A 23,610-nucleotide genomic window follows, 5' to 3' on the forward strand; every position below is an offset into this window, starting at 1 on the left:
TTCTTATTAGTGTCTCTTTTTCATCTTGCTATACACTCATTGATTTCTCTAACTCATGTTTTGCCATCTTATTTATTATAGGACTTCCAAAGGAGCAGATGAGAGAATCTTGAGTAATGTCACACAGTGAGTGCTGAGACAACTTGGATGGAAAGAAATAAAAAATGGCTGTTCCAATTTGAACACGGTCTCTCTCACACAGAATCACAGTAGCCAGCAGCCATGTCAAAAAAAGGACGCAGCAAGGCTGAAAAGCCTGAGGCACTCATTATGTCCTTACAAGCTGCCAATGAAGATCTCAGGACCAAACTAACAGACATTCAAATTGAGCTTCATCAGGAGAAATCTAAGGTGAGTGAAGAATTGGCAGTAAGGGAGCAGATGATTTTAAAAGGGGATTGCAGGACAAATAATTAATGAACGATGCATTTCATCCCTTCTTCTGGTGTAGACAGACCATATCTATTCATGCAGTTTACTCCTAACTTACACCAGAGTAAATTTTTAAAAAGTGTTTGGCTTATTCTTTCTTTTTTTAAAAAAAAAACATTTTTATTGCTTTTCTAAACTACATACACACCTATAGGGTTTGGGGATGGGAACAAACTAAAACTATGAGTAGCAAGACATTGTTAATACAATTGTTTAAAGTAAGGACAATTCCCTATTGTCAAAATAGTAATACATGAGAGTTAATACAATAGTTACATAGAAGACTGAGCGAGTGTTCACAAACAAATTTGGTTAGAGTGTATGCTTCTTAGTTCAGGATTATTAGTTCCTGATAATTATCAGAACATTAGAGTTTCATTATTTTACTTATTTCCTTCCTCTATATTTCTTTTCAAAATCCTTTTTATTTTTAGGGGGCTTAGGAGCCGTAGCCCCTAGTTCTGCTTCAAAATCTAAGGATTCAGCCGATAAAGAGTTGGTAGAACTTTCCTCAGTTTTATCTTCTTTTTCTGCATCCTTGTTGTCCTCCAGTTTCTCAGATCCATCTTTATCTTGTTGTTGGTGCTCAAGAATTTTTTTTTCTTTGAAGACAGAGTCAATTGTTTTCTTTTTTGCCATTGAATTTGAAAGTAAGCCCTTCTGGGGTTAACCATCTGTGTGGGGTGTTGTGCTCCTGAAGAAACCATGCCAGGTCTCTGTACTATCTTCTTCTTTTTCTGGTCTCAAATGGAATGTCTTTTAAAATTTCAGTTTGTTCTCCTTGGATTTTCAAAACAGTTCCGTTTGTCACTTTCAGGATTAAGTCTCTTGTTGACCTTTTTGAGACTTTAACAAATATTTCCCCGGGCAGCTTATTTTTCTTTATATATTCTGGATATGTACAGTATACTATATCCATGTTGTTTTGTATCACTTCTGCTGTTAAGCCTACCACGGGGGGCAGTTCTTTGCTTAAAATCTCTTTCAGGTTTTCACCTTTCTGCTCAGAAATGTTCTGAAATCTCAGGATGCTGATTTTTCCATTTGGAGACATAGCAATTGGTGATTCTCAGAGATGTTATCCTTTTCCACCACCTCCAGTCTTTGTTCAAACATTTTGGACTTAAGATCAACTTTTTTCAGCTTCTTATTTATCTTCTCTGTTTTTGCTAAGGTATCTTGAAACTCCTTGTACATCAAATCCATTTTCTGGTTGAGAGTGATCATCTGGTCCACTAGAGGGTGCAGGGCTGCAGCAATCATTTTGGGAAAGTCTGTGGCTGTTTCCGGTTTGGTAACTGGAGACGATGAGCTGGTTGATCCTGTAAGTTTCGCTTTCGCAGCAGTCCCACTTTAAAACCACATTCAAGTCTTGGGTGGGGCGGAATCACCTGTTGCCAGCCTATTTGTGTTAAATTATGGCTAAACTCCATGTGCTATTGGAGTTCCATGACTGGAATTCCCATGTGTATTTAGCCCTAAAAAGTAGCTGGGGAGGAGGCAGTATGGATTTGGGATGTGATACTGGGGGGGAGGGCTGTCTCTCTCCCCCTGTAACATGTCCACAACTGAAAATGATCCCCAACACTGACTTAGTAAATCTTTCGTAGGGAAAAAAAGATAGGTACACATATTGTGTCAATCTTTCCCCCCTACTGGGGCTAAAAGCAGCCCTGGAGGTTTTGTGTATCTTGAAAAAAGTATGGGCAGCATTAACCCCTCTTCCTTCTCCAGCTCTGATCCACGTCTCCACCCCCATAGCTGGTTTTTAGTACACGGTAACATGTTAGGTGTTCCAGTCATAGATCACCAAAGTCAGATGTAGTTGGGTTCTCAGGCAATATTTACCACCTTTCTTTTTCACGGGCTGTCCCATGCCTTCCCTCCTGACTCTCTGGTGAGGCTGTAAGAGAGAGAGTTATTCTAGAGAGATCTGGGGGCACTCTGAGCCTGGGGACAAGGGGAATAGTCTGCATGTGGGGGCAGAAGGAGGTTTTTGATTGATTTTTAATTTTCAATGTTTTTTCAATATTTGTTTTATCAAATTGTTTTCATATCATCGTTACCTGCCTTGGTCCTGAGATGCTTGGGAGAAAGATGGGCACATCAGTATTTTAAATAAATAAATGCAACTGCAGTCCAGCAAAGAGACCCATCTGCAGACAATAGAGGGAATTATGCAGAACATGACATACCTTATGTGCGTCCTTCACTATTGGGGATAGTTCATTTGTCAGGTTCAGATAGGACAAGGGAAAGTCCGAGCAGAATGGATTTTGCAAAACCTGTGAACAAAGAAGAGGAGGTTCCAAACAATAATAAATAATAGGAGTGCCCTTTCTAAATTGGAAATGGTGGGCACTGTATGACCAACAGGCAGCAGCTCAAGGATTAATTACACATTACACTAACATATAAAATGCAATTTTATGAGAGTAAAGTTGCTCTGGAAAGGGAGTATTTAGAGTAGAGAAATGGTAGAAGGAGTGTTTAACCCTTTCTCCTGCTGCAGTTTGGGCTCTCCAAATTTCCCTCTCCCCAGGAGAGTTTTCCTGTGGAATTTAAAAACTGTGCTTGCAAGGCAAATTCTACATTCCCCTCTGCCAGCTCCATTCATCTCTAGGCCAGCAAAAACATGTTAACCAAAGTCAGTACAATAGCACCAGTCTCGATCTATTCTATGCCCATGAACAGGGATTGCAATAGCATTGCAATGCTCTGCATGAAACAAGCTCAGGATGAGACCTGTCGTTCAGATCCAATAGACTCTATTGACCATATTGTATTAGAGTGTCCTGTGTTTTCAGATTTAAGATCAAACTTGATTCTCTCATTACTTATAGCTGGCTTTGATTCCCTAGGTGAGATAATTTCTTGGTTATTAAGAGATGTAGAAAACCAAGTTACTGTACAGATGGCCAAATATGTGACAGCAGTTATATACCACAGCATATTTAAAGAGTCACCTACCTGGTTTGTTTTACCTGATTGTGTGCTCCTGTTCATGACAATGGTCAAAAGAGCAGTAATTGGATAACAGAATAGTACCATCTCATGGTGTGACGTTGCCCTAGTTGATTTTGGCCTAGTTCCTCTAATCCTGGCAGGAATTCTTCTTTGTGGTATGTCCATGGCAGCAAGGCTGGGAACAGAAGACCAACAGCACTATTCTGGACTCTCTCACTCTCTCTGGACTATCTCATTGCTTTGTTCAGATGGAATCCCTAGCTTCTCCCTTGGAAATGCTTCTATTCCTCTTCCAGTATGAAGTTTGAGCAAGGATTATCCCACTCCCCACCAGTGGCCAGGGAGGACCTGGCAACCCTCACTTATAACCTAGTTTATACATGATGCAGAATGAGATGAGAACCAAGTGGTAAAAGTGATTGTGAGATGTCTTGAGATGACAGACAGATAACATTTAGGATTCCCCACATAGGATAAATTCCCTACAAGAACAAATGGGAGTAGGTTGAGCTAGAATCAGTTTTTCTGTGTGTTTACTTGCAAGGATTTTTTAAAAATTATTTTACATTTGGAAAAGGTCCCTCCATTTGTGGTTTGAAGTCCATCCTACCACCCTAGGACCTGACCAGCTTATTTTGGTATGTGTGCAGGCCTGACCTGTATGAACTACAAAAAACCCACAAATGCTCTATTTTGTAATCATGTTTATTTCCATTGTAATGAGCAGTTTGGTCTGGTCTTGCTATTCTGAACTGCAGGCCAGCCACAACAGCAAGACCCTAAGGATCTTCATGGTGAGGGTTTTTCTTAATCTATCCAGCTAGCTGTAATTGACAACTTCGACTCTTTCACCAATAAGCATTGCTTGAGGTGCAACAAATCTAGGCTGCCACTAGATTCCAGAACTAAGCAGCAGTATTGTAGCTTTCATGAAGTCTTTCCTCATTAAAACCATTCTGGGCTGTCCATACATCATGGTTATGATTAATCTCAGAGGACAATCAACCCTGTTCTGTGGGAATCCGTTTCTTTAATTGTAGGAAAGCTGGGGTGAAAGAAAGGCTTTTCGATGGCATTATTATCTGACAGGCCAGTGTGTTCCAGAGGGTTCTTCCTTTCACCCTCCAGGGAGATTGATAGTAATTAATTTGTAGCATTTTATAACATGAGAAAAGAATTTTTGAATGAGGTGGAAACAATGTGGTGCTTGGCTGCATTCCTGTCCACAGGTTATATATGGGAAGCCTGTTTGAGTCAATGGGGCTTACCCATGTGTAGCTGTGAATAGAATTCCAGCTATTGTTTCCAATTCATTTGTTTAGCACTGTATTTATACAACCTTAAGGGACAGGGCCTCCCACTCCATCTTTGGTACTGATGATTTAGACTCAGACAAAATCAGCTGATCATTTTCCTTAAGAACCGTGGGCTGGTTGCCAAAGCCTGGAAGATAAGAGGGTTTGCCCTGACAATGGAGTTACCGGACTCCCGGCAACGCCACTGGATGCCGGGGGCTGTTTTGCCACCCCGGAGGAGACTGGGGCAGCAACAGTCACCATGACGCAACGCGTCGTGACGGGGGCAGGGGGCAGAGCTGGCCCTGTTAGACATCCGGGCTCTGCTCCCACCCAGGCAGTTGGAAGTCGTTCTCGCCCACCCTCCTGCCCCGTTCTTAGTGTAGGATACTGCTGGCCGCCTATTGGGGCCAGGTAGGAATTTTTCGCATCTACCCAGGATTGGCTGAAAGGGTGGAGGTGTTTTTGCCTACCTTGCACTGAGAGCAGCAGATTGAATAGCTGGTTGTGGTGGTCGACATCCAGGGGTCATTTCGTAGAAAAAGAGGTGCAGGGGCTCATTAGCATAACATATTAGCATAACTTATTTGCATATGCCACACCCCCTGACATCACCAGAAGTGTGTCAGAAGGCAACACCCACTGCTCAGGCTCCATTGGACTGTTTTGGATTGCTAGCTATTGGGGGGGGAGACGTGCAGATCTGTCTTGGCATAGGAGGAGGAGCTTGTACCTGAATAAAACTTGGTCTGTTTTTGACTGGGGGGGGGGGCTCTGCAACTTACCTGGCTGCTTTTTGCTCTGACTGAGGTCTGCTGGGAGCAGGGGGTGGGACTTATGGCCTGTGCCTGCCCCCTAGGCTCTTTACTGCCGGAGCTCTGCTCCTGTGTGCTCCTGCAGGAAATGACCCCTGTGGACATCTAAATATGTTGGTCACTTAGCAGGTTTGTGCGGGCAAGAAACCGGAACCAGTGAGCACCTTACGGCAATTTCCCGTTGGGGAACAGGGGGTCATCAGGAACTGCCTTTGGTCCAGGGTGGGGAATGGTGATCACCTCTGGAAACCTCTTAGGGCAAGGCTCCTCTCTGCAAGTTGTCAGGCTTCAGGGGTAGGTGCTCCTAGGTGGCAACCAGTTTGCTGGGTTGCCGGTCACAAGCCAGAGCACTGGCTCAAGACTGGAGCTGGGTGACCCTCCCGTTAAAAGGGCAAGGAGGTTGGTCAGGGAGTGACATCTGCCTTGCCTGTTCCGTGCTCGCTTACAAGGTCCCTTGCCACAATGTTATGTTAAATAGTTAATAAAGTGGCCCTTGTTTACTTCCAAACTGTTATCTTTCTCGTTATTCCGACTGGGGGGGCAATTGCCTCATCACCCTCTTTAGCTGTTTGTCTGTGTGGTGTATTGACACAGTTTCCCTGCAACTCAGGGCTGCCAGAAAGAAGGGGAGCTTGAGGGGAAAATACAATAGACCAGCAGGATCCTGGCAGCCACCTATCGGGATGCAGTTAGTGTGTAAATAGCCTATTGTTGGGAGTGGGTTATTTGGGGTGTGCCGTTTGATGGGATTATAAACAGGGCTTTGGCCCTGCTGAAGTTGTCTTATAGTTGAGCTAAATCACTGAATAAAGCATGAGCTGATCACTACTCATGTGTCGAACCCAGTATATTTCAGTCTGCATAATGTGGTTTACTGCAGCTATTTAGGCAGTATTGTTAACAAGAAAGAGCCAAAAATGTTTTTAAGGCAGGCAAGTGCTACACATAAGATGGTGCCATTTCAGGTTTTAGGAGGAGTGGGGTGAGGGAATGTTAAGGGAAATACAGCAAGATCTTCAGGATTTGCTTTGGTTTCCTTTGAAAAGAGAGAAAGAGAGTGCTCTTCGGTTTCATGACCTGCAACAAAGACTAGCTGATGGGGTCTTCTGATCTCTGTTAATAACACCTCTGTAGTCCACAAAACACTTTCAAAGCAAATATCACAGAGAGCAAAGAGCGGAAGAACGGCAGCCTCCCAGCCAAAGTGATTTGCTAAGGGTTTGCAGTGATAAAGCTGAGGGCAGCATCTCATGAGAGATAACTGCAATGGATGATTCACTGCTGTGGTCCCTTAGAGAAGAAGAAGAAGAAGGGAGAGAGAGAAACAATCGGATTTATACCCCGCCCTTCACTACCCAAAGGAGTCTCAGAGTGGCTTGCAATCTCCTTCCCCTTCCCCTTCCCACAACAGACGCCCTGTGAAGTAGGTGGGGCTGAGAGAGCGGTTTTGAGAACTGCTTGTGAAAGAACAGCTCTGAGAGAACTTGTGACTGACCCAAGGTCACACCATCAGCTGCACATGAAGGAGTGGGGAATCAAACCTGGTTCTCCCAGATTACAGTCCATGCTTCTAACCACTACACCAAATTGGCAATCCCAAACACGTCTGCTCAGAGGTCTGTTCAATGGGCCTTACTCAGAGGGAAGTGTTCTTAGCATGGTACTGCTGAATCTTTAATTTGTATAGCAATGACTACTAGAGTGCTAAAAATGCTAAAAATTATTATAACCAGTGGTTGTTTGGGGCTGGAGCGCAACGGAGCACCGCTCCGGGCACCCAGGAGTGGGCACAAATGGGAGTGGCGGCAAGCCCCACCCCCAGATCCCCGCCCCCAAGCTCCTTCTATCTAGAGTCGTGCCGCAGCAGAGGCGCAATCTCTCCATTGTATTCTATGGCCTCATAGAATACAGTGGAGAGATTGCGCTGCAGCAGCGGTGCAACTCCAGAGAGAAGGGGTTTAAAGTTAAAGCGCGATTTCTCCATTCTATTCTATGGAGAGCACTAGGGAGCATGTGTCAGTCGTCTTCTTGCCCTTGCCACCCAAAGGACTCCATGTGGCATGGGCCCTACCACCTCCGCAGAGCAGTTTGCCGCTCCACACACGAAAGACTAGGACAGGACACATGCGGACCTTGAGTAAGTTGAGAGTGGCGATGCTGCCATTGGAGCAGCAAGGCCACAGGGCAGTGGCCGGCCGCCGGTGGCGAAAGGATCCTGTTGCCCATGCCCCTGGGCCTCCAGCACCCACTCGCCTGTAGCCTGCTGCCCCTGCCCACCCGCCTCCAGGTCCCACATGGTTCCTGGCCCAGCTAAAGCACCCAGTGCCTTCTCGGGCCCCTGGGCTGCCCACCCGTCTCTCAGTCCTACATGATTCCAGCCTGGCTAAAGCACCCGGGCCCCTGCTGGGCCTCCCCGCCCGCCTGCCCACCCGTCTCCCAGTCCCACAGGTCTCGGTCCCAGCCCAGCAGGTCCCACTGAGGGTCTTTCCCAGCGCGGCTGAGTCACCGTGCTGGAAACCGAATGAAGCGGCTTCAGCTGCAGGTAAGATATGCAGAGCCAGATGGGGCTGAATGGACCTCCCACTTGCTTTCTTCTTAGCAGGAATAGTTACACACACACACACGTTTATTGGTTTGCTTGCCTAAGTTTGATTTATTTATTTAAAACATTTATTAGCAGCTTTCCTCCTTCGCAGAATTCAAGGCAGCTTACTCGTTATGTTTTTTGGATGAGATGGAGAGAGATGTGCTGGCCCCGTGGGTGAAATTTCTTGTGTGATCTGGTTACGGGGTTGATTTCTTTTATAAAATTTGTTGAGCTGCAATGAAGCTGTTGGTCAGATCGGGTTACACTTCCCATGCCAGCCATGCCATTTGCATCACCTATGGCAAGCCCCCATATATATTGACCTCCTTCATCGGAGTTATGGGGGGGGATCCAAAGCCAAGTTTGGAGCCAATTTTCTCTTCCACTTCGAAACCTGCACCCAAGCTGCCGGCAGCAGATCTGCCCAGTGACTACTGACACAATGCAGAGTCCCTCTTTCTGATTTGGAGAGAAATTTCCCCCTTGGCCAATCCCAGCTCTCGCCCCGCATTCCTCCCCGCCTGACTCACTCGAAAGCCGGTTGCAAGCCTGGCAACTGCAGAAATGGACTTTTGGCTGCAGAGGGAGGTTGTGGTGTTGGGAAGTGTGTATGGCTCAGTGGTAGAGAATGAGCTTTACATGCTGACGGTTTAAGGTTCAATGCTTGGTGTTTCCAGTTGGAAAGTCTGGGTAGATCTGAACCTGAGACCCTGGAGAGTTGGCTTTCAGTCAGAGTAGTGGTCTGGTTAGGTATAAAGTGGGCTCATATGTGGTGTTCTGATTTTAAGGTCTGCAGTTACTGTATTGTGTGGAGGGGGATCAAGACGGGTAGTTGTGTTAGTCTGTCTGTAGCAGTAGAAAAGAGTAAGAGTCCAGTAGCACCATAAAGACTAATAAAATCACGAAAGCTCATACCCTGCCACAAATTTTGTTAGTCTGGACTCTACTGGACTCTTGTTCTTTTCAACTGTGTTGTGTGGGGGGGTCCCACATGACTGATGTTTTACGGTGTCTGCATATACAACTCCGAGTTAACAAGGAGTTAGAATTGTTAGAAAGGGCAGGTAATTAGCAAAAATACAGAAGGAAAATTTATTATATATCTTAAAAGAAGAACATAAAAGAGACTTAAATTTCAGCATCACAATTAACAGGATTTTTCAAAATGCTGTGTGTTCTGTTTTTCTGTTTGAGAGAGAAAATCAGAGATTATATTACTTGTTCTCACAATTAAAAAAAAAAGAAATTAGCAATTTCAAATGTTGTGTTTTTCATTCTTCCTAAAATGCATTTATGTTTGAAAACTGGTGGATTCACAGGGAGGTGGCGCCAGAAGGTAGACTCGCCTAGTGTGCAAAAATAACTGGTACTGGCCCTGGGGGGAGGGGAAGCAAAGAGAGAAGGGGTTTAAAGATTAAACCCCTTCTCTCTGGAGTCGCGCTGCAGCTGGGGAAGGGAAGGGGAGGCTTTTGAAGATGCCTCCTCCCCCTTTTTGCTTCCCCTTCTGACATCACTTCCGGTGATGTCAGGGGGCGTGACATATGCTAATGAGCTACTATGCTAATAGCTTATTATGTATGCTAATGAGCTCCTGTAGCTCTTTTTCTATGAAATGACCCCTGATTATAACTAATTGGCATGGGTGCGAGCATAGTTCAAACCTGGCTTTTCACCTAGAAGAGACAAGTAGGATTTGTGTGGTCTCTGATTTAGGATTGCCAGACTCCAGGTGGGGCTTGGAGATCTCCTGGAATTACAACTGATCTCCAAACTACATATCAGTTCCCCCAGAGAAAATGCCAGTTCTTTGGGAGGGTGGACTGTATCACATCATGTCCTTGGCTGAACTCCCTCCCCTCCTCAAACCTCTGTGTCCCCAGGCTCTACCCCCAAATCTCCAGGAATGTCCCAACCTGGAATTGGCAACTCCACCATGACTGCAAAAGTGAGCAGGGGTAGAGTTTTCTATTTCAAAACCTAATCTGAGTGATTACATTGGCTCATATTCATCCCCTATTACCCTTGCCTCTTCCCTTGCAATCCCGTGTTACAAGAATTAAACTGCATGCTCCTGGGAGAAGGGGCTTGTCTCTTTTATGCTTACTGAACAGAAAAGTGAAGATTTACCAATTGCAGGGGGGGGGCATTCTTGTCATTTTAATAGAGGCTTAATGGGTTATTATTTACGAGGTGATGTTATTTACTTCCATGCCCAAACTTCAGCTGCCCATTTCCACACATTAAGCTTCTGTTAAAGGGACAGGACATTTTACTTCAGGCCTGTGGGCAACCCTAGAAAAGTGCCAGGTACATTCTTGGTACTATAATATGAATAATGACTTTTACTGCTCTTCCACAATAATTAAATGGAGCTGGAGAACAGTAATGAATAACCCCAAAAATCTGGTTGGGGCCAAATTTAGCTTATAATATGAGTAGGCAAGGCCAGTAGGACCATAGAAATAATGGCAAAATGGTGGAAATAAGTTTTATCTCTCATATATAATTCTGTTTTGGTCATGGACTCCCCTGAATATTCCAACACGCTTCCAAATCAGGTGACTCCGTGCTCTGTCATTCAGAGGGTCTCCCTATCCACTGGCTGTGTTGCCTGAGTCCTGCCTCCAACATTCTAAACAGTTTGCTGTTCCTCTCCCCCCCATAGCCAGTCAGAACACAGAGGTCATTTCCATATGTGGCCTGATTCGCCTTTGCCTCGGAACACAGAGGTCATTTGCATATGCAGCCTCATTGGCCTTTCCCTCTAACATTCTAAACAGTTTGCTGTTGCTGTTCTGGTAAAATGTGTTTTGAGGTAAATTACATTTCCCCTTAGTGCCTGTTGGGAGAAACCATTGTTGCCAATTTCCAGGTGAGGGCTGAAGATCACTCAGAATTACAACTGCTTTCCAGATGGCAGAGATCAGTTCCCCTGGAGAAAATGGTGGACTCTGTGTCCTTATATCCTGCTGAGATGGCCCCTGTATGACAGCCAATGTGACATAGCAGTCAGGGCTTCAGCTGTTGGTTTCTGGCTCAAAACCGCTTTAACCCGGAGTATTTTGTTACCAGGTCCCAAAGTGGTGTTTTCTCAGCTCTCTCGTTTAAAGCCGTATTTCCCCCCTGTGTGATCACTCCTCCGGTGTCAAGCCACTTAAACCCCCTCCCCGCTCGAAAGCTGCCCGAGGCTTCCGCTTTTCGCCCACCATTTTTTTTTTAGCATTGGCAGTGCGCCCATAAGCGGAGCTCTGCTACCGTGTTTTGAAACCCGACATTTAAACCGTCATTTGTTTTAGAGTTTAGATGAGTTCGGGATCTCATGGAGGCCATTTTTGGGTCAAACGTTTAAAGGGAAGTCTGTGCATGCACCATGGTAGTTTCGCCCCCTCCCATTCTACGGATGAGCACCTATGCGCATGTGCAAACTGAGGGGAAAAAATTAAAAACCCACCGACACACGCTCCTGCGCGTCGGTGGTGTAGACACCAGGGAGCGACGTAACTGCGCGGTGAGGCGGGATAAGAGAGGTAAGTGTGATCGCGATTATCCAGATCAAATATAATCCGGTCAGAACTGGAGCAGTTTAACCTGCTCTCAGCACGCCATCTGACCGCACCCCTGGACTCAAATCTAGCTGTATGTAAATGAAGCCCCATGATTAACCATTGGAAATCCTGCTTAGGTGCTCCTCTCCTCTTTCATCGGGCATTGCCTACATGTTCCCAATCCTTACAGCTGCAAAAGGCTACAATCTTGGGTTTTGTTTCACTTTTTCTTTTAAAAGGATTATTTATTAATATTGAAGAGATGTATATCCGGCCTTTCCTACAATCAAAGCAGTTGGTGTAGTGGTTAAGAGCGGCAGACTCTATCTGGGAGAACCGGGTTTGATTCCCCACTCCTCCTCATGCAGCCAGCTGAGTGGCCTTTGGTCAGTCACAGTTCTCTCAGAGCTGTTCTCTCATGAGCAGTTCTCTCAGAGCTCTCTCAGCCCCACCTACCTCACCAGCTGTCTGCTGTGAGGAGAGGAAGTGAAGGCAGTTGTAAGCTGCTGTGAGACTCTGAGTGAAGGGCAAGGTACAAATCCAATCTCTCCTCCTCCTCCTCCTCCTCTTCTTCTTCTTCCTGACTCAGTATAAGGCAGCTTCATGTGTTTATGTGTGACCATATATGGATAGTTTTGCTACACTGAAGTTTCATCAATATAAAAAATTATTATGGGTAAAGTGGCCTTGAGACTCTATTACAGACAGGTGGAAGTTTAAAAATTGACTTTAAATTCTCTTCCCCATAATCTTTGCATTTAATAGCGAAACTATTGTGGGGGGAGGGGGGAGGCCTGGTAACTAAAAGTTAAAAGGGATTTATCTAAATCTCTGGAAGATTAGGTCTTGTACCTATTGGTCTCAGGCATAATAACATCAATTTTTCTATAGCATACTGCTCTATTAAGCCAGAGATGGAGATGGCTACATCAGACTCTTATTCTTAAAAATATAAAAGCACATTTGCAGTACTTCCACCTGAAATAGGTTTACACTGACACCAAGACACCTGTAAAGCAAATAGCAAATCTTGTACAGACACATTGATTTATGCATCTGTGTGATGGCCGATAGAGGAAAGAAAGCTAAATTAACCAGACTGCCAGACCACCCAGTAAACAGTAAAGAGAATGGCACAACTGTTCTGAAGTCTTCTGAGAGCAGAAGTCAAATGCCATAATATCACTGTATTCTTCAAAAACAGCCTGCATAATGGAGGGAGAGTGACAGCTATGCTGCCATGATGGGGAGGGATCCATTCTCTTGATCTGTGGGCCAGATGCTGCTTCTTTCCTTTTGCTTCTGTAATGCTGTCTTATCAATGACCTTGCAGGTTGCCAGTGTAGTGTCTGGGATGCATGGAACCGTGGGAGCGCTTTCGGTTCCCAGCTGCGGCCTCTAACGGCCTGGGATCCTTTCTCCCACGCACGGGAGTCAGGCTAATTGGCCTATGGAAAGGGGGGGGTGTATACGAATACCCTATATCCCATTATGCTTGTAGGAACGTTGCCATTCTTAACAGTGACTTTGTTAATGCATCTATAGCTCTGCAATGAAGTATAACCTTTCTAATAAGCATGTACTCAGTTTTTGGCTGTGGAACCTGACAGAGAGGGGGTATCCTCTGTGAAGTCATGATGTTTAGCTTCCACTCTGTGAATCTCCATTTCCAAAATAAGGATTGCTGAAAGCTATACATTCCTTTTCAAAATAAGCCTGTATATTATCTTATTCTATGGTAAACTGACAAAGAAGTGGTATACAACGTGAGTCCAGTAGTATCTTCAAAGCACTGGTGTGTGTCAAATGTAATGATAAGTCAATGCTCATCATTACAGGAGCTAGTCTGGGGGATCTTTGGGTTCCCTCATTTTTACATGCAAATCAAAAACTGAACTCTTCAATTTTTGCTGTAAACTGTAATATGTCATTGTGTGTGCACCACAAACTATGGTTGGCTGTCTGCCTTCCAAAATTCAAATAGGAATTAAATAAGGCTTTAGTGGGACATCACAACAAACTGATAAGTGGGGGTATGCACAAATACAGCTTGCTGCTGTGCTTTCCCTCTCCCTTCTCACATAAGGGTAATAAAGGAATCCTAATTAAATTCTAAATCCAGTTACTTTTGATGTATGAATGTGCTCACTGGAGCTGGGTTTTTTGCTCCAAACTGGGATTCCAAACCATGATTGGTAGTCTAAGTTTAGAATCCCACTTGTATGAGGAAAACTAGATCCTGTTAACTTCTGCACCTGCATTCATATGTTATACCCTTCACCGTGCTCTGTAGAAGAAGGGGGTGGGCAGGAGGAGTGAGATGTGCACAGGAGCATGGTAGCATGCAGGGTTTGTGCATATTCTTGCTTAATGTCAGCTTGTGATGGTGTCTGAATGTAGCCCTAGAGTGAAGAATCCATGTTTGGAAGGAAGAGTGTGAAAAAGGTTTTTGGTTTACACCTATAGTTTGCCGTAAGGAGATTTTATAGACAAAACAAATCATCATATGTCATGGTGTGTAGAATAGCCAGGAGATCCCTAAGGATTATCTGGCAGCCTGAAGCTGTAATTCTTTTTGGAACCACTAGGCAGTAAGCTATGCTTATTTTTAGGCTGAGAGAAAGCTGTGATTTCCCCAAGGTCACCTAGCTGGCTTGAAGTGGAGGAGTAAGGAATCGATCCCATTTCTTCAGATTAGAGTCCACTTCTCTTAACCACTTAGCAAATAGTTTGCATGGCAAAAGTCCTTCATTCTTAAGTTTTGTACCAGTGGAGGGGGAACCCAGCCGTAACCTTGCCAATAATAAATGGAATCCAAATCTGTAGGCTGACCCAAAGCCTAACAGTCCACAACACTTAATTACTGCAGTTGTCGCTGAGTTCCTATTATATGTATGGAAGTTAAGGATTAGAGACTGTAATACTTAGATTTACCTTTTTCTCTCCTTTTTATTAATTTCAAATAGGTTCTGTTTGGTGGAGACTTTTAGTACGTGTATATGTTTTTTTAAATTGTACTACTATGCCATTAAAGGTCTCTCTCTCTCTCTCTCTCTCTCTCTCTCTCTCTCTCTCTCTCTCTCTCTCTCTCTCTCATATTTTCATTTAATGGCTACATTGAAAACAACAAATTTAACTCACAAAATGCAAAGAAATCCCACCTAACTTTACCTCTGTAATTGACAGTGAATAGAATTCAGGTATTTTCCAAAGTAAACTTGTACATTTTTGGTAAGATGTTTAGAGTTTGCCTTCTTAGCTAAGGCTAAGTTTTCAAACTTGCTCAAGTCTGAGGCACATTTGGGGACAAGTCTTAGTCTTCAACAACTACAAGTATCTTATTTGGTATGACAATTGCAAATTAGCACTGTAAAATCTGTGCAGCAGTAGCTTGAATAAGCACTCTATTCTTGTTGTGGATTTGTAACACCTAGCTCCTCTATCTTTTATTTTCTTGCTCCATAGGTAAATAGACTTGAAAGGGAGAAAACCCAAGAAACAAAGCGGATCCGGGAGCTGGAGCAGCGTAAGCAGACAGTGCAGATCACTGAACTGAAAGCAAAGCTCCACGAGGAGAAGATGAAGGAGTTACAGGCAGTGCGGGAAAATCTGATCAAACAGCATGAGCAGGAAATGGCACGGACAATGAAAATTAGAGACAGTGAAATCCAGAGGCTTAAATCGGCACTGTATGCCTTGCGGGAAGGGAGCAGTGACAAAGTACGGACAGCACTGACTATTGAGGCTCGTGAAGAGGCCAGGAAACAGTTTGACTCTGAGCGCCTTAAGCTTTTGCAGGAAATCACTGAACTGAAGTCTGCCAAGAAACAGGTGGACGAAGCTCTTAACAACATGATCCAGGCTGATAAGATCAAAGCTGGTGATCTTCGAAGTGAGCACCAGTCCCATCAGGAAGCTATCTCTAAGATCAAATGGGAGAGTGAAAGGGATATTCGCAGGCTGGTTAGTAACCTATTGGGATGACAAGTGGCTTGTAAAGGCACTGTGCATAATGTGTTATGAATATTTGGTTATCACATGGTACAAGCTAAAAAATGTAGTAGATGGGAAATCAAACTGGCATAGTTTGAGGTGCACCTGTCCTTTCCTGTCCATACACCAAAAACACATACATACCATGTTGATCAAAGTTGTTAGGAATACAGAGTTCTTCTTCTGCAGTTTGTCAGAACTGATTGGCAAAGTTAGCTAATCCTCCGGTATATATAATTCTATTTTGGTCATGGACTCCCCTGAACATTCCAACACGCTCCAAAATCAGTTCGCTCTCTGATCTGTCATTCAGAGGGTCTCCCTATCCACTGGCTGCTTTGTCTGAGTCCTGCCTCCAACATTCTAAACAGTTTGCTATTCCTCTCCCCCCCACAGCCAGGAAGAACACAGAGGTCATTTGCATATGTGGCCTGATTCGCCTTTGCCTCGGAAAACAGAGGTCGTTTGCATATGCGGCCTCACTGCCCTTTCCCTCTAACATTCTAAACAGTTTGCTGTTGATGTTCTGAGGTAAAATAAATTTCCCCTTAGTGTCTGTTGGGGGAAACCATGGTTGCAAATCTCCAGGTGAGGGCTGAAGATCACTCAGAATTATAACTGTTTTCCAGATGGCTGAGATCAGTTCCCCTGGAGAAAATGGTGGACTCTGTGTCCTTATATCCTGCTGAGATGGCCTCTGTATGTTAGCTAATGTAACATAGCAGTCAGGGCTTCAGCTATTAAAACTGATGTCCAGATGATCAAGATCAGTTCTCCTGGAGACAATGCTTTGGGCAGTGGATTCTATAGCATTATACCCTGCTGAGGTCCCTCCCCACCCCAAACCCTGCCCTCCCCAGGCTCTACCCCTCAAATCTACAGGTATGTTCCCACCCAGAGTTGGCAACCATGTAATCGGCTATGGTACCACTTTCCAGACCCTTGGAACCCAGAAAACATGGCACTGGAGGAGGTGCTTTTCTACCTTAGCTGTGATTGCATAGCCCCAAATTAACATAAGCCAACCTCCAGGCGGCACCTGGAGATCTCCAGCTATTAAAACTGATGTCCAGATGACCAAGATCAGTTCTCCTGGAGACAATGGCTGTTTTGGAGGAGGAGGAGGAGGAGGAGATTGGATTTATACCCCGCCCTTCACTACCCAAAGGTGTCTCAGAGCGGCTTACAAACTCCTTTCCCTTCCCCTCCCCACAACAGACACCCTGTGAGGTGGGTGGGGCTGAGAGAACTCTGACACAGTGCCAGAGCTTGTGACTGACCCAAGGTCACATCAGCAGGTGCAAGTGGAGGAGTGGGGAATCAAACCTGGTTCTCCCAGATTAGAGTCCACACACTTAACCACTACACCAAACTGGCTCTCTCAAGTGGATTCTATGACATTATACCCTACTGAGGTCCCTCCCCACCCCAAATCCTGCCATCCCCAGGCTCTACCCCTCAAATCTACAGGCGAATCAGGCCACATATGCAAATGACCTCTGTGTTCTGACTGGCTATGGGGGGAGAGGAAAAGCAAACTGTTTAGAATGTTGGAGGCAGGACTCAGGCAAAGCAGCCAGTGGATAGGGAGACCCTCTGAATGACAGATCAGAAAGCGAACTGATTTTGGAGAAACCATATGCAGCTGTACTAAGGGTGAAAACTTCGCCCAACCCAGAGTTGGCAACCTCAGCTATGGAACTACTTTCCAGACCCTTGGAACCCAGAAAACATGGCACAGGAGGAGGTGCTTTTCTACCTTAGCTGCCACTGCATAACACCCCCCTCCCCCTCAAAAAATAAGTCAGAGGTGGAGAGAACCATATCTGTTACCATGAGGCTGTCCTCCCATTCTACCCACTTGGGGCAGCAAAATGACTTGAGACAGCCCTGCCTTATAGCTAAGCAGAAGGAAAGAAACATGGCTTGCCTCCCTCCATTTTCCGCTTCTCTCTGCCGCCCCACCAGCCACAGTTGGGACACTCACCTGGAGCTAGATCTCGTTGTATTTCTTCCCACAACGGGCATTACTCCTAGTGATACATAATACCAATTAATGTTTCATGTTGTTAGGCATTATGAACAAACACAGTGACTGATTCACACAAGCCATTGTCGCTTCCATGTAGTTCATGCATTTGGGTTCACACCTTCCCATTGGGGAAAAGATCTGTGCAGCACTTGGGTTCACAACTGCCTGGGGGAAAGATGCTGTAAAACAAGAGGAGGTGTACTTAGAGACATTTCTGTTTATTACGGCAACTGGAAAAAGTATAGCCATGACCTGTAAGTGACTATATCTGTCCTTGTATCCTGTTTTTCCAGTACTTGCTAATATTTTAAGTATGAAGAGGAGAAGGTTGTGAAGCAGAAACAGGAGGCAGGTTATATGAACATTTGATCACACCATGGGAAACATCTTCCCTTTTCCACAACCTTTGCAAAACTGTTCATGGTGGGGCAGCTGTGGGAGGAACTCATTGCACAGACAGCCAAGTTTTTTTCACCCTTAATACAGCTGCATATGGTTTCTTTATTTATTTTACAAAATGTACATCCTGCCTTTCTGCCCACACAAGGGTCACCAAGGTGGCTAACAAATTAAAACATACAAGTAGTTGTCTACTTGGGGCAGAATGTGGATGGAGGAACGTGCCTGAATGCACAGCCCATTCAAACTCTTCCCGCAAAAAAAAAACCCCAACTTGCATGATGATTCTTTTAAAATCAACAGATACTTCTCCTGTGGCTCTACAAGAGGCTCAATGACAAACAGAGCTCTAGGAAGAAATAGCACAGCCAGTGCCAGCCTCTCACTTTGTGTGTGGGGTGTGCATGTGTACACATACTACAGAGTATACCAGGAAGGGGCACTGATGCAGACCCCAGGATTGACCTTGATAACTTGTGCGTAAATTAAAATTTTTGGAAGCGATATACAAAGCCAGATCTTTGAATCATGCTCTGAAAGCACATTAAATCAACCTGGCACCACTGTAAACAAGAGCAGCAACTTGCTCGTGTGCCTTATTTCACTTTTATTAAAGCAACTCTTGTTAAGTTTTCTGGAGATGCAGCATGTGGCAGAATCTGAATGGTGGTTTTGAATTCAGTATCTACATTATTACTATTTTGGACAAATTACTAATGTATTCCTTTTTCAAATTAAGTTAATATTTCTCCTCCCTGAGTATTTGGCCAGTCCAGCATTGCTGGATTGCTGGGTGACTGCTGTTATTTGGTTTATACTGGCCTTTGCGTTTTCAAGACTCACATTGAGAGAACTTGGTTTTAAGAACAGATTTAATTTAAACTTCTGGAACTTGTAAAAAGTTGCTGTCAACCAGTTGTAGCTGATATTGTTCCTGGGTTCTTCTGAAATGAGTTGACAGGGCTTTTTTCTGGGGGAACACACCAGAATGGTGTTCCGGAACCTCTTTGACAACGTGTTTAAAAGTTCATGAGTTTTCAGTATACAGATTGAAAACTTCATTTTCCTCTTGAAAGTTCTGGCACCTCTTTTTTTTTAAAAAAAGGGGGGGAGGGAGCCCCGGCTGTGCCTGAAATTTTAGGCAGGGATTATAGTAAATACTATAGACTAATTAAGACAAATTATAGGTTTGATTTTTTTCTGCCTTAGCAGAGTTTGATGAGGTCTCCTCTGAGCCAGCAAAAGTATGGACCATCACCAGCCTCATCTAGTATGAATCAATACAGGTGTAGATCAGCAGAGCTACACTGGATACTTGAGCAGAACATGCCAACTTGTGTGTTTAGTGTGCAAAACCTGGTGAACCTTGCCTAGTAAAAGTACTTGTTGGTTTTGATAGTCAAATATTAGAGTCACAAATTCTCTCTGTCCAGAAACAGTGGGTTGGATCCAACCCTTCCTTATTACAGTCCCCATCCCACATTACTTCTGTCCATGCAGGTCCCCCTAATCCCCAGAGTAGCCTTTCTGGCTGTTCAAAAGGGCCCCTTCCTTTCATAACAGCCGAAGAGCAGGTTGAATCAGCTCTAGCAATTTCTGTGATTAACTGATTAGCCTACATCATCCAGACTTAAGTATGCAGAAAACACCAGAATGTGTTCATTTAAAAAAATGGCTGAAATGAGTTACCTGTACCACACATTAAAATATTACCTGGTGGTCCATTCTATGTCCCCACCCACCCACCATGGGTACTGTTTATTTGTGTTGAGTTGTCAAAATTTCTTTTTGCCTAAACCTTTTCTCTGAACTGCTGTGTGATTGCCCTGAGCTGACCCATCCTATGAAATTTGTATGAACTACTAAGTTCTACAACCTCACTTATTCATTAGTAAGGTTTCCCTTGCTCAAAAGCTAGTAAAATCCGACTCTAGGGGGCAGTGCTCATCTTTGTTTCCAAGGCAAAGAGCCAGTGCTGTCCGAAGATGTTTCTGTGGTCATGTGGCCAGCATGACGAAACGCCGAAGCATACAGAATGCTGTTACCTTCCCACCAAAGCGGTACCTATTTATCTACTTGTGATTTCTTGCTTTCAAACTGCTAGGTTGGTTGGAGCTGGGGTCAGAGACAGAAGCTCACTCCATCATGTGGCACTAGGGTCTCGAACTGCCGAACTACAGACCTTCCAGTCTGCAGCTCAGTGTCTTAAGCTCTGAGCCACCACGGCCCCTTCACCTCACTTTGACTTTCCTTGTATAAATAGAGCAAAAGAATTTTGGTCTTATTCTGCTATCTTAATCACACGGGTAGGTAGGTGAACAGAGTATTGGCAAAGAATTAGAATGGGAGAAATAGTTTATTATGGATTGTTTACAGTTACATGAAACATTACAAGCAAAAAATGAAATGAAATATAGAAGGTACAAGGTGACAGGTGGTTTCCCATCAGCATGTTCCAAATGTGAAAGCAAGACCAAACCAGCATGCCACCAAAAGAAAAGCTTTTCTGAGCTTTAGCTCTTTCTTACCTATCTATATATTATTGATATTTGGCTTCACTTTGTGGCCCAGTATTTTATGACAAGTGCACATTCTATCAATGCAAGCTATATGATAGGGACAATTTTAACTGCTGATTTTCTGCCTGTCAGGGAACTCAGGATGTTTGCCATAAACAGAGAGCAACTTTAGGGGATGAATAAATAGGAAGGCAAATCTTAAACATAGATAAAAATCTGTGTTTGAATTTTAAGTAGTTTTTTAAAGGTGAAATGGGGTGTTCTGTGCTTCTGAGTTTTATGAAGTGGAAACTGCCTGAATGAATGAACAAAAAAGCAGGGTGTTCAGCTCATCAACAGTGTAAAGTTCATCCATTTGCTGCTGTGCTCATGAAAGAACATTGTCTTTATGTATCTTAATTCAGATGGATGAGATCAAAGCAAAAGACAGAATAATCTTTTCCTTGGAAAAAGAACTGGAGACCCAGACTGGATATGTTCAGAAGCTTCAGTTGCAGAAAGAGGCTTTGGATGAGCAACTCTTCTTAGTAAAGGAGGCTGAATGTAACATGAGCAGTCCCAAAAGAGAGATCCCAGGCAGAGCTGGAGATGGCTCCGAACACTGCAGCAGTCCTGTAAGAAGCATTTTCCATTTCATTACCAACACCAGGGCTTTGATAGGATCTGCTTAGATCACTTATTGCATCATTTTCCTGCTTTTACGAGGAAAGCATCCATCCGTGATATATAATCTGCACCCTCTTGTGGTAATTTTAATCCTACAAATTACTAAAGGTTGATTTTATACCTAAATCCAGGTGCTATCTCCAAAACCTTTTAAATTCCTACTGGCCATCCCGGTGCTCTGGCGTAAGTGGGAAATTTTTATGGAAAATCCTTTGTGGTGGTGTTTAGCTCCAGAAAATTGTCATGGTCAGTGTTCCCTCTAAGCTGAGTTAGTGTGAGCTAGCTCAGAGTTTCTTAGCCTCCGGCACACACATTTTTGTCTCAGCTCAGGAAGGTGGGCTCCAGAGCAAACTGATTCAAGCAGCAGCCAAATCGCTGGCTCACAACTTGAATGCCCGTAGCTCACAAAAGTAGAATTTCTGCTCACAAGACTCCACAGCTTAGAGGGAGCATTGGTCATGGTACCTTTAAAAACTTACAGCTGTGCTATGGAAGCATCTTTTTCCCACAACATGACTTTAACAGTTAAGTTTCCTGGGCAAGCACAAGTTTTCACCCATAAATTTGCATAAATTATCACCCAGCTGGGATCAGAGAGAATAATTTTGTATTACGACCAGTGTTCCCTCTAAGCTGAGTTAGTGTGAGCTAGCTCACAGTTTTTTAGCCTCCGGCTCACGCATTTTTCTCTTCGCTCAGGAAGGACGGCTCCAGAGCAAACTAATTTATGCAGTAGCCAGATCGCTTGCTCACAACTTTAATGCCAGTAACTCACAAAGTAGATGTTTTGCTCACAAGACTCCACAGCTTAGAGGGAACATTGATTACGACCTCATAATAGTCACCCCCACCCACAAGGGGTTGGATCCAGTTACTTCTTTCCACTATGAGAGGAGTCTTCCAACATCAGAAAAAGACTTCTCATGGAAGGAACTCACTGGGCTCAATCCCAGTCTTTAAACATTACATTCGCACTGTGGAATGAATCCACAGCAAAGTGAATCCCAAGGCTATAACATTTAAATGCCTCAATTCCAGAAAAAAATGTGATATATATTTTCACTTATATACAGCGCTTGTATGTAATGAATGCAACCTTTCTTTCACAGGATCTACGCAGAAACCAGAAGAGGATGGCAGAGCTCAACGCTACAATACGGAAACTCGAGGATAGGAACACACTGCTTGTAGATGAGCGGAATGAACTGGTGTGTGTCCTTAGCATTTGTAGAAAGGGGTCTGGGATGCTATGTGGCCATGAAGAGAAAGTCTTCATGAAGTAGAATGATTGAATTAAAAATCCCAGTGCCAATGGCTCATGTTTCATCCTCATTCTGGCATTGCTGGATTTAAAAGTTAAGGGCTATGAAGCAAGTCTACTTTTTCATTTTAGAAGAGGGTGGTGAATGTTCTACTACTGTTTTTCGTTTGAGCAAGACCCACACAATGTCAACAGTTTTTCTACTATCTTAATTAATGTGAACCTCATCCTCAGTAACTGGTCAGGCACATTTAGTCATAATATCAATTGCTCTTGTGTTTGGAAAAGTAGTGGCTGGTAGTACTTCTAACAGTGAGTATGGCAGCTCTGCTTTACCCCCTAGATCTTCTATTTCCTTAATTTATCCCCTCTCCTTCCCATATTTATAGTACTCTGCCAATCACAATGTAATTGCTACTGGATGATTCACATGGCTTCCCATTTCTCCTAGAAGGAAGGAAGAAGCAAAGTTCTCAGTTCACTACCCCCACAGCATGGGTTGGAAAGAGGGAGGAGAAGTGCATGCTTCTTGAAGTGCATGATTCTTGAAACAACAGTGAAAAGCTTATCTACTCCAGGCTTCAGTTAGTAGAAACTGGAGTGGAGATTATTCTCTCTTCCTTGCTATGGGATGCATGGTGAGGATGGTCATGAAACCTCCTTTCACTCCAAGGTAGATTCCATTTGTAGATTGCTTAACTTGCTCTCCTTTGTACTTAGATACATATTCACTTACTTTTGCTTGGATTGTCTTTCAAATGTTTTGAGGAGATTGCTGTAATGAAGGCTGGGAAAAGAGCATTCTTTTTAAGAGAGGTGAAAGTGTTTTGAGATAGGCATCACATAGTTTACCCACACATATACTTTGTTCCAGTGTTACCTCTGGTAAAATAAGTTTTGCAAACTTTTGAAATGATACAGAAACCTACAAACAAGAGGAAGAATTGTATGTGCTATAAACTGTTACGCCTATTTCAAATGTCCTCCAGTGCTCTTAAACAGCCATTCTCTCTCTCTCTCTCTCTCTCTCTCTCTCTCTCTCTCTCTCTCACACACACACACACACACACACACACACTCATGCATTACCACTCCACTT

The 23,610-nt window shown here is 44.0% G+C and overlaps 1 protein-coding gene across 1 annotated transcript in view; it reads left to right on the forward strand.

The window, feature by feature from the left end:
* The first annotated feature begins 222 nt into the window (after positions 1-222).
* JAKMIP2 (janus kinase and microtubule interacting protein 2) overlaps positions 223-23,610 on the forward strand; it is a 72,386-nt gene continuing 48,998 nt past the window's right edge. The window contains exons 1-4 of the mRNA XM_015406450.1: positions 223-351; positions 15,107-15,604; positions 20,989-21,198; positions 22,360-22,458. Of these exons, the coding sequence (XP_015261936.1) occupies positions 223-351; positions 15,107-15,604; positions 20,989-21,198; positions 22,360-22,458 (936 nt within the window). The remainder of the gene's footprint in view (positions 352-15,106; positions 15,605-20,988; positions 21,199-22,359; positions 22,459-23,610) is intronic.

This window comes from Gekko japonicus, unplaced genomic scaffold (assembly GCF_001447785.1).
Source record: "Gekko japonicus isolate JY-2015 unplaced genomic scaffold, Gekko_japonicus_V1.1 scaffold3410, whole genome shotgun sequence".
In the NCBI taxonomy this organism is placed as follows: Eukaryota; Metazoa; Chordata; class Lepidosauria; order Squamata; family Gekkonidae; genus Gekko; species Gekko japonicus.